This window comes from Papio anubis, chromosome 12 (assembly GCF_008728515.1).
Source record: "Papio anubis isolate 15944 chromosome 12, Panubis1.0, whole genome shotgun sequence".
Taxonomy (NCBI): domain Eukaryota; kingdom Metazoa; phylum Chordata; class Mammalia; order Primates; family Cercopithecidae; genus Papio; species Papio anubis.
Window position 1 is genome coordinate 116,906,725 of NC_044987.1, and position 11,368 is coordinate 116,918,092.

Genomic DNA, 11,368 nt, shown 5'->3' on the forward strand with positions numbered 1-11,368 from the left:
AGGCAGGAGTGCAGTGGCACAATCTCAGCTCACTGCAACTTCTGCCACTCGGGTTCAAGCGATTCTCCTGCCTCCGCCTCCCCAGTAGCTGGAACTACAAGTGCACGCCACCATGCCTAGCTAGTTTTTGTATTTTTAATAGAGATGGGGTTTCACCATGTTGGCCAGACTGGTCTCGAACTCCTGAACTCGTGGTCCACCCGCCTTGGCCTCCCAAAGTGCTGGGATTACAGGCGTGAGCCACTGCGCCTGGCCAACTTTTTGTGTGTTTTTTTTGATTCAGGGTCTTGCTCTGTTGCCCAGACCGGAGTGCGGTGGGGTGATCGTGGCTCACTGCCGCGTCCAACTCCTGGGCTCATGCAATCCTCCTTCCTTGGCTTCCCAAAGTGGATTACAGGCGTGAGCCACGGTGCCCGGCTGAGTAAACTTTAATGTATGCAAATTAAAAAAAATTAATCTTGGAGGTCAGCGGATCCCAGGATGGAATGCAGAATGCAACCAAAGAAACTAGCTATATTACAAATGTATGCAACAACCTCACTGTAGGGGCTGGGGGAATAAGGTGCTGACCTAGAAATAAGGGAGTCTGTAAGACTAAATGCAAAAGGAACTGCACATAAGCACCGCACTGGAGTTGAAAAAGTGGTGTCCCACAGGAGTATGGGTTAACAGTTCCAAAACCACTGCACATGTAGCTGGAACTGAACAATGAAGTAAACAGAGGATGGATGATGGGGGTCACTGTTGGAATGAAAAGTTACAGATAAGCAAGTGGGGTGGCTAGAATGATCCATGTGGTAATGGACTGGAGTTGGAAGCATCAGGATGAACTCATGTGCGGCTTAACAGAGATTCAGTTGCTTACGTACAGGAACATTTATAAATGTCTGTATACACAGAATAGGATGCACACACACACATATCTCCTTATGTTATCAGCAGAGAAGACCTGGAAACAATTGTCCCTCCCTGCCCCACACCCACTAGCAACAAGCACCCAGTGTAGTGTCCAGATCTTGGTTTCTTTTCCTTTTCTTTTCTTTTCTTTCTTTTTTTTTTTTTTTGAGATGCAGTCTCTCTCTGTCACCCAGGCTGGAGTGCAGTGGTGGGATTTCAGCTTACTGCAACCTCCATCTCCCGGGTTCAAGCCATTCTCCTGCTCTGGGGCGGGGCATGGTGCCTCCTGAGTAGCTGGGATTACAGGCACCTGCCACCACGCCCGGCTGACTTTTTGCATTTTTTAGTAGAGGCAGGGTTTCACCGTGTTGGTCAGGCTGGTCTTGAACTCCTGACCTCAAATGATTTGCGTGCCTTGGCCTCCCAGAGTCCTGGGATTACAGGTGTGAGCCACTGTGACCGGCCCCTGCCCCCATTTTTTTTTTTTTTAAAGAGTGACAGGGCTTCGCTCTGTTGCCCAGGATGCAGTGTAGTGGACTGGGCACTATCCTAGTTCACTGAAGCCTTGAACACCCAGGGACAAGTGATCTTCCTGTTTCAGCCTTCCAAGTAGCTGGAACTATAGGCGCACTCTACTACACCTGGCTAATTTTTAAAATTTCTTTGTAGAGATGGGGTCTCACTATGTTGCCCAGGCTGGTCTTGAACTCCTGGGCTCAAATGATCCTCCCACCTTGGTGTCTCAAAGTATAGGAATTACAGGCATTAGGCACAATGCCCCACCCCAGATCTTGGTGTCTAATACCATTCTCCACTAAAATGAACCAGGGCTCCTTGGAGAAATGACTGATTCTGGGACGGGGCAGGAAATACACCAAATAATCCTGGAGCAGCTTGTAGTGCCAAAACGTAAAAAGTGCTAAAAACAAACATACACAATGATGGGGACACAAAGCCAATTGAAAGACTTCCTATGGATCTATCTATCTATCTATCTATCTATCTATCTATCTATCTATCTATCATCAATCATCTACCGAGATCTCCTATTGTTCTGTTTCTCTGGAGAACCCTGACTAATATATAGGGGACTCTGGGCATGTGGTATTGGGAAACCGTCTGTGCTATCTTCACAGTCATTCTGTAAGCCTACAGCTCTTTTGCTTGTTTGTTGTTTGTTTGTTTATTTATTTATTTATTTTGAGATGAATCTCACTCTGTTGCCCAGGCTGGAATTCAGTGACACAATCTTGGCTCACTGAAACCTCTGTCTCTCGAGTTCAAGCAATTCTCCTGCCTCAGTCTCCTGAGTAGCTGGGATTACAGGCGCCTGTCACTACGCCTGGCTAATTTTTGTATTTTTGGTAGAGTCAGGGTTTCACCATGCTGGCCGGCTGATCTCAAACTCCTGACCTCAGGTGGTTCACCCGCCTCAGCCTCCCAAAGTGCTGAGATTACAGGCATGAGCCACTGTACTTGGCCTGAATCAGAAGATCTTATAGCTTGGGGCTGCTCTGACTGGCAAGAGTCAGAGGAGTTGGGCAGCAGGTGCCCCCTGTAGCAGGGGCAGGGGTTCTGGACTCGCCGTAGTTTCAACCCTTCCCACTGTTCCTTCCCCAGCCCACTGCAGCCTCAATCTCACAGGCTTAAGGGATCCCCTGCTCCAGCTGCTGTCTGTTGGGAGGTGTGTGTGAGATTTGGGGGAGCTGGGAGCACTTCTTTTGCCAGCAGACACATTGCCCCGATTCAGACACTACACAGCCACTCCCAGTTCTCCAGCCACAGAGCCTGCCAGGCTGAGGCCTGGGGAGGTGGTGGGAGGCTGACCCTGAGTGGGGTTCTGATTTCCCTCTTCCTCATGGCCATCACTACCCCTCAGCCCCTGCAGCAGGGACAGACATCTTCTCAGGCAGCAATACCATCTGTACCAGCCGTGAGGGTGGTGGAAGGAAGGGTGGGAGTGTGGACCCTGGCTCCCAGAGAAGCCACTGAGCCTGGGGCAACTTATCCTTATCCCCAGTTCTGCCAGATTGGCAGAGGTGATTACCTAATTGAGGATTAAGGATTAATTGAGATCTGCCAGGAGAGTGGTGCTGAGGCCCCTGCAGCCAGCTCTAGCACCTCGGCATCCAGTCTCCAGAATGCACAGGGTGCATCTCCAGGCCGCCTGCCTGCTTTGCCCCAGGGCCATCTTGTTGGCAGGTGCCATGTGAGGACCAGGCACAGGCGCTGGGAGCTCTCACCCCTTCGTGACGAGGAAGGACCGGGCTTGTTTGCTCCCACCAGGCAGGAGCTGCAGATGAGGCCTGCGCCATAGCTAGAAGAGGCTGAGATCTGGCCTGGGCCTGTCCTGACCCTGAGGCACCCTCCATAGTTGGCACTGTGGTTTCAGAGTCCCCGGGCCTGGGTGCAAGTCCCACCGCCCTTCATCCTGACTGTGTGCGGCTTGATGCCAGTCCTGTGTCCTCCTGGAGCCTCTGTGCAGGCAAAGGCCCTGGATTAACCTGGGGGTAATGGAAAGTCATGGCCAGGTCCTGAACAGGGGTGTGACAAAACGCAAGTGGCATTTTAGGAAGAATAACCTGGCAGTGTGTGGGGATAGAGGGCAGTGAGGCCACGTGGTCTCTAGCAGATCACTTAGACTTGGTGCTATTGTTTATGTTATTTTTAGTTAAAAAAGTGTTTTTTAGAGACATGGTTTTGTTCTGTTGCCCAGGCTGGAGTGCAGTGGTGCAATCATATAGTTCACTGCAGCCTCGACCTCCTGGGTTCGAGTGATCCTCCCACCTCAGCCTCCCAAGTAGCTGGGACTACAGGCATGCACCACCACACCTGGCTAATTTTTGCTTTATTTTTGTAGAGATGGGGTCTCGCTCTGTTGCCCAGGCTGGTTTCAAATTCCTGGCCTCAAAGTGCTGGAGTTGCATTCATGAGCCACTTCACACGGCCCTCGTGCTATGGCCTTGATGTTTGTGTCCCTCCAAAATGCATGTTGAAACTCAATCCCCAATGGACCAACAGTAAGGGGTGGGGCCTTCAGAAGATGATTGGACCACAAGGGCTCTGCCCTTATGGATGGGATTAGTGCCTTATAAAAGGGCTGGGGGTGGCGGTGGGGTGGGGGGAGTAGCCAGGCCCTCATGCCCTTCCTGCCTTTCTGCTACGTGAGGCATCCTCTGGAGGAAGCAGCTCAAGGCACCATCTTGGAAGCAGTGGCCTGGCCCTCTCCAGACACCCAACTGCCCGCACCTTGACCCTGGGCTTCCCAGCCTCCATAACTGTGAGCAATAAATTCACGCTGTTTATAAAATACCAGTCTAAGGTATGTTGTTATAGCAGCAGGAACAGACGAGGGCACTCATCCCGTCAATTTCTTCGATCTGGAAAATGGGGCCCTGAAGACTGGGGTATGCTATGGGTGTCCGGGGTCCTCCAGGGGGAAGATGCTGAGATGGAGTTAGGGAGGAAGGTAAAGGGGGAGGAAGCAGGACTGGGCAGGCAAGCCTCTGATTCCACACCGACCTGTCTGCCTTGGCTGCCCCAAAGGGGAGCTCGGAGCAAAGACTGCCCATTAGAGGAGCCTTGCATTAGGGGGAAACGTCCAGGTCCTGGTCCCCACGCTGTGCTCAGTTCGTGGCTGGGGGCTCCCTGGAGGAGTGAGGTGTCAGCCCAAAAGCTGAGGTGTCTCCTGAAGGGGCCAGTGGCTGAGCCCTTCTGCTAGCTCACCCACTCTATCCTCTAAGTTGAACTGCACGTTCTTGAGGGGAGCTCTGAGCAGTGTGCCCCCAAGGCTACTGCAGGAAAAGTGACATCAAGCTTGGGAAAAGTCTTTCTGCGGTACTTTCTCCACGCTCAAATGTCATCATGGAGCTAGCAGGAGCTGTTCTCAGGATACATGGCAGGAAATGTGGAGGCCAACACACGCCTGAGCTCGGGACAAGAAGGCTCTGTTTACTGGCTAGGGGTGTTTCCTGACGCTTGCTCTGGGCCGGGTCCAGGATCCAGAGAGGAAGAAGAGAGGGTCCCCATCTCCCCGAAGCTCACAGTGGAAGGGATTTGTGATCCAAGAGGACAGTCCCGGTCCTTGATTTCGGGGGCCAAATACTGGAGCCTCCAGGATGAGCAAGTGAGAGGCAAAAGCCATCTCCCCAGGCTTGGAGATATTTTACTGTCAGAGAGACAGAGACGAGGCCAGGCAGCTTTATTGGAGAAGTGGTGGTGGGGGTGAAGGCAGGCAAGGGCGCTGCACACAGGTGGGATGGGGAGGAGAGGGGTGTCCCTGCTGGAGGTGATGGGCTTCAAAGAACATGCTGGTGGGCAGAGGCTGTGGTCCTTGAGTCCTGTCTGCTGCCTCCAGCTTCTGTACAGGCTCACCGAGACATCATTCGCACAAACTCTGCCAGGACGAAGCCAGGGTTTTGGGTCTGTTCTCTGGACTGCACTAGGAGTGAGGACCATCTGCAGGCCTTGGGGCAGGTGGGAGTGTGGTTGAGGGGAGGGTCTTCAAGGGCATCCTCTGGATCTGATAGGGAATAGGTCTCAGGGCCAGGAAGAGGGGGCTTTGTCTTATGGGGGAAAAAACAAACCCTTGTAATGGAACTTGTTTTCCTTTTTGCTTTGACAGGTAGGAAGCTCAGGAGCAACTCTGGGGCCTACTTATGGGAATGCATTTTCCACATAGTAATTTTCCTTGGCTTCTATTATTATTTAATCATTTTTCCCCTTTATGGAAATGCAGCATAGAGGAAGAGCTGGGTTCTGGATCAGGCTGCCCAGATTCAAATCTTGGCTCCATCTACCTGCTTTTGCTTAGTGCCTAGGCTTTCCTGAGAATGGACTTTCTTCTCCTGCCTATGGGGATAACAATTCCTTCCTCTCGGGTTCTGCATGATGATTAGGAGAGGACATTGGGGTGCGTGGCACAGGGTCTAGTGCACAGTGGTGATGCTTGCTGTGCGGTTTCTTATCTGCTAGGAGCCTTCCAGGGCGTGCGTTGCTACGTGCGGCAGGGGGTACCTTCGAAGTCGACCAGGCCGTCCCCATTGAGGTCCACGTCCTGGAGGATCTCCTCCACCTCCCGCTGGCTGAGGCGCTCCCCCAGCAGGGCCTTGAGGGCCGCCCGGAGCTCGCCCACGCTGATGCGGCCGTCCCCGTTGGTGTCGAACTGTGGCGGCGTTGGTCGTGGCGTCTGGTCACTGACAGTCATTCACACGCGCAGCCCCTCACTCACGGCAGACACGCAGCCCCGCCCGCCCTCAGCCCCAGTGGCCGCACCTCCCGGAAGGCGTCCCGCAGCTCCCGGACGCCGATCATGTCTGCAGTCTCTGCCAGCAGCTTGGGGCCCATCAGCTCCACGAAATCTTCAAAGTCCACCTTCCCGCCACCTGGAGGTCCCGTCCATTACAGACCCAGGGCACCAGAGACCCCTGCCCCGCCCCTGGCTCTCCCTCCTCTGCCCTCTGCCTTTCCTTCGTGAATGGATCCTTTCCTCCCTCTGCATCTGAAGCCTGGGTCATCTATATTTCCCAATGGGAATCGCCCTCCAAACAAGGCACAGATTTGGCCAAAGGTGAAAGGAAAACCACGCTCAAAACTTCTTGGGCAGGGCGCGGTGGCTCACGCCTGTAATGCCAGCACTTTGGGAGGCTGAGGCGGGCGAATCACCTGAGGTCAGGAGTTCCAGACCAGCCTGACCAACATGGTGAAACCCCGTCTCTACTAAAAATACAAAAATTAGCCGGGCGTAGTGGCGGGTGCCTGTAATCCCACCTACTCGGGAGGCTGAGGCAGGAGAATTGCTTGAACCCAGGAGGTGGAGGTTGCAGTGAGCTGAGATAGCGCCATTGTCACTCCTGAGTGACAGAGCAAGACCCCATCTCAAAAAAAAACAAAAACAAAAACAAGAAACCCAAAACAACAACAACAACAACAACAACAAAACCCCCCAAAAAATTTCTTGGAACTTTCCTTAATTTTCCTGAAGAGTTCGGTTGGGTTCAAGTCCTGGCTCCAAGGAACTTGCTGTGTGACCTTAGACAAGTCCCTTAACCATTCAGTTGCCTCATTTGCAGAATGGGAATCACAGTCCATGCTGTGCCCACCACCTAGAGGCGGGTGAGATTCTCCAGGGGCAGAGAGCTTGCCTTGAGAATGACCAAGGTCATGGGCTCTGAGGACAGCCTGTGCAGTCACCTCTGTATCTGGGTTTGGCTTCCTGGGCCCAGCCAGGGCATCTGGAGGACTGGGGATGGGGACAGGCCCGAGGCACATACTGATTTGTTGGGAGATCTCGATGAGCTCCATCTCGGTGGGCATGTAGCCCAGGGTCCGCATGCAGGCACCCAGCTCCCGGCAGCCGATGTAGCCGTCCCGGTCTCTGTCAAACTCCTGGAAGGCGACCTGCAGCTCTGCCAGGCAGGGTGGGGTCAGTCCTTCCCCCATATCCCCCTGATCCTGGCCTGGACCCACCTACCCTTCTCCCTTGGTCTAATCATCCCTCCTTCTGAACGTCAGATTCTCTTTGCTGCCTCAGGGCCTTTGAACATGCTGTTCCTGTTATTTGTTCTTTCAGCAAGTATTTGAAGAGTATCTACTATGTGCCAAGCTCTGCTCTAGGCACTGGGGATACAGCAGTGAAATTTTTCAAAAAGAAAGAAAGAAAGTGGGGGAAACAAATCACGACCGCTTGGAGCTGTGGTCTTTTGTCACCTACTAAAGGAAGACATCCCTTTACATGTGGCCTCCCCAGCCCGTTTTTTCCTTTCCTGGAAAGCACGTTCACAATTTATACTTGTAGCCGACTAACTGACGTTGATCTCCAGAGGGCACAGGCCATATCTGCCTAGCCGGCCATGTTTCCCAGTGCTTAGCCAGGGCCAGGCACACAGTGGGCACCCAGGAAGTGTCAGCTGAATGAGCAAATATAAAAGGGGCCCTGTCACCTGCCTGGTGAGTGAGACCAAGAAATGACAGCTGAGTGGGGGTCTGTCATCCCCTCCCTGCTCAGTCTTGTCCCCATTTCCCTGAACCAGTGCCCTGTAGCCTTCTTGCCCCTACCTCCTCCTGGAAACACTGAGGCCCCCACCCGATGCCCCCCCAACCCTATGTCCCCACCCTATGCCCCCCCCATGCCCACCTCCCCTCCAGGGAACCAGTTCCTTCTCCAACCCTTTACCTTCAATCTCCTCGGGCCGCAGCTCCCGGTCCTGAAGGGCACAGAGGGGTTAGGAATTCCCCGCTCCTCCTGATGGCTGTGCCCTTCCTTCTTGCTTCTCAGGGCTCCCCACCCAGCCCCACACTGCAACACGCACACGCAAGGCCTGTGTCTGTCTGACTGCTCAGCCCTGGTTCCCACCTAGTTCTGCTTACTGGCCTGGGCGACCAGGTGCCCCCTTCCCTGCTTCTGGCCTAGGTCACTCCTCGGGCCGTCCCCACCTACTCCGTCACCCTCTTCTGGGGCAGGGTGCTCCCTTTGCTGGTGGTGGATCTGGGGTTTGGGCAGAACCTCAGAACTTGATTTCTTCCGTTTCTGGGGTCATTGCGCTCTCCTCTCTCTGCACCCCCACCCCAGATCTGTGTGCCTTTGCTCTGATGTCCCCACTCAATCCTCTTCCCCCCAGCTCCAGGAGAGGCAAAGCGAGGGGCAAGGGCAGGTGGGCTGGCAGGTGAAGGGCAAGGGCAGGCAGGCTGGCGGGACAGGGGTAAGGGCAGGCAGGCTGGCGGGCGGGTGGCCGTACATACGAGTTGGGTGGCAGCAATGCTGGGCCGCAGGAAGATGCAGGCAGGCCCCACCAGGCTGTTGAGCACTGAGTAGCCCTGGATGCCTGGCCTGGGGGCCCCCTGCTCCTTGGGGCTGGAGCTGGGGCTGGGGCAGGAGCCCCTTGGTGGGGAGCCGAGCCACTGCCAGGGGTCCTGCAGCAGAGCCGGCCATGAGCTGGGGCAGTGGCCACCGAGCTCCGGGCCTGATGGCCCTCCCCACTCCTCTCACCAGCTGCTCCTGCCTTTGGAGCCCAGCATGGGACAGTAGGGAAGGGGCTAGGGGGTAGAGAGAGGACCCTCACCCATGAGCACTTTAGGCAGAAAGGGTCCGTCCTCTAACTGTTCTATTGGGCAAACTGAGGACCAGAAAAGGCAAGAGACTTGGCCAAGGCCACTGAGAGAGCCAGCGGCAGAAAGGGACCTTGGGCCCAGCTCTGTCTCCTAGATGGAGGCTGGCTAGCAGAGAGTGGGGACCTGCAGCCAGGGTGGGGCAGCTGGATGGGCAGCTGGGGGATCTGGTGAGCCTGGCAGGGAAGACCCAGCGGTCTGTGGGAGCCAAGATCAGGGTGGCCAGAGGCTGTGACTTCCAGGAAAAAAAAATCTCCACCTGGGGCAGTGGGCAGCCCCCAACCCCGCCCGGCCCTCACAGGGCTCTGCCCATCCCATCTGACCCTCAAGGTCCATTCTGGCCTCCTGGCCTGGGCTCTCCCCTGACCCTCCTACCTTAGGGCCCCGGCGCCGGGGCCTCTTGGCACAGTTCCCCATGGGCCCTGAACCATGCCAGGCCTGGAACCCCGGGGGTGGCCCAGGCTGGGCCTCAGCGGATGCTGCTGCCCGCGGACTCCTGCCAGCCCCCAGCTGCTCCCGGTGAGAGCCTGGGAGTACTGCCGGGGATTTTCCTGGGGTTTTGTGGGGAAGATCAGGGGCGGGTGGGCAGGCGGGGGACCTGGGCCCGGGGCTTGGGTCCTAATCCAGGATTATCTTTGAACGTCTCCGCTGCTGAGGGGGGCCACTTGGGCCCAAGGCCCCCTGGAGAGCACAGACGCCCCAGACTGCGTCCTGAGGGTCTTCCAGACACCCCTTCTCCAGCACCCGCCCCCAAGCCCTGCCTCTAATCTCTCCCAATCAGGGGAGGTTTAATGTCTTCAGAAGCAGGGCTGGGTCCCAGGAGGAGGAAGGCAGGCGCACAGTGTGCCAGGGTGGGCTGTGCCCTCCGAATGGCACAGATGCCGGTTAGTATGGACACGCAGGCCCTCCCACACTGCCTCTCAGAAAGAGGAAGCCACTTGGCCCAGCCCAGGAAGCTCCTGCCTCTCTCTGCCAGGACCCCAGCTGGGCCCTGGGCTCCTCACCCCCGGGGGGGGGGGGCCACTTGCTTGCCCTTGGCACCCCCTGCCTGGACTGGTGCCCCGCCCTTGGATGAGGAGCAGAAGGGAACCGCCTCGGTGTGTGGGCAGTGGCAGGGCTCGGCGAGGGCGGAGATTGGGAAGGGAAGCCACCCCAGCCCTGATGACCTGAGAGACTCCCCCACTGGCCTCGGCCTCCAGGTCCCCTCCCTGGACTGAGTCCCGGGTCTGTCCTCTGGGGTCCCCGGTTGGGGTGTGGGGTCCCTGCTGTTCGCTCCTGGTCCCCTCACACCCCTGCCCGCATTACCTGCCCGTAGGCTGCCTGCACCTGGGCCTCGAGCTCCCGGAGGAGCGCTCGTCGCTGGGTAGCTGGTGGGCTGCCAGGGGCCTGGCTGGTTCCTGGAGTGCCCTCAGAGGGGTTGGGGTCTCCCGTTGGGAGGCTGCCCTCTGCTGGGTCCTGGGGCTGGGCCATGGAGATGAGGGCTTGGTATTTCCTCCTGGCTGAGGGACGCTGCTCCCCTCCGGCCTCCCTAGTCCTGCGGGAGAGTGGCCTTGTGGGCAGCTGCAGGTGTGGCCCAGGTCCCTGCTGCTCTTCTTTCTGTCCCTTCCTCCATAAACTGGGAGAGCCCCATGTCCCCAGAGTCTCCCAGAGTCTCATATCCTCCCTAGCTCCCCGTGGCCCCTCGTGCGGCCCTGTCAGCCTGGTGAACCCCTCATGCTGGTCACAGACTGTGCCCAGGGCTCCACCTGATCACCCTTGCGGCCCCGGTGGCCAGCCCTCCCGCTTGCCTGTGGCTTCCTCCCCGCAGCCTTCTGCCTCCATCTCTGGCTCACAGGTCCCCTGCTGCCCCACACACCCTCCTTGCTCACTTTCCATTTCACCCCTGCCCCTCTCTGCCCCCTGTGCCTCTGTGCCTGTTTTGCCTGCAGCCCAGTCTCCATTCCCTCTGACCCGCCACCATCTCTCTCAGTCTGGGTCCAGTGGTGTCTCTGCCGTCTCTGACCCACTCAGTCCATCTCTCTAATGGCTCCTTCCCTCTGTTGCTGCAAGCCCTTTCTTGCATTGGTCCATCTTTCTGTCTGTCCTTCCTTAGGCTTCCTTGCCTATTCTCCCCAGCCCACTCCCGCTCCCAGCTGCAGAGCTCTCCGAACTTCTGGAATGAGGCCTTCCCCACCTCCCCAGCCCAGAGCCCCAGGGTCCCTCTGTGCTGCCCACCTCCCTGCCTCCCTCCCTCCTCCCCAGGGTCCCTCTGTGCTAGCCCCTCTCTCCTCCCCAGGGTCTCCCTACACTGCCAACCCTCCTCCCTCCTTCCCAGGTGTCCCTCTGTACTGCACCCTGCCTCCCTCCCTCCTCCCCAGGGTCCCTC

The 11,368-nt window shown here is 56.8% G+C and overlaps 1 protein-coding gene across 1 annotated transcript; it reads right to left on the minus strand.

Moving 5' to 3' along the window:
• Nucleotides 1–3,724: 3,724 nt before the first annotated feature.
• Nucleotides 3,725–10,943, minus strand: CABP2 (calcium binding protein 2). The gene is made up of 7 exons (XM_009185507.3): nucleotides 9,379–10,943; nucleotides 8,634–8,808; nucleotides 8,072–8,102; nucleotides 7,170–7,304; nucleotides 6,172–6,281; nucleotides 5,914–6,061; nucleotides 3,725–5,293 (listed from the first exon to the last, which is right to left on the minus strand). The coding sequence occupies exons 1-7, from the start codon at nucleotides 9,432–9,434 to the stop codon at nucleotides 5,268–5,270; spliced, it is 681 nt and encodes a 226-aa protein (XP_009183771.1). The 5' UTR covers nucleotides 9,435–10,943; the 3' UTR covers nucleotides 3,725–5,267.
• Nucleotides 10,944–11,368: the final 425 nt, after the last annotated feature.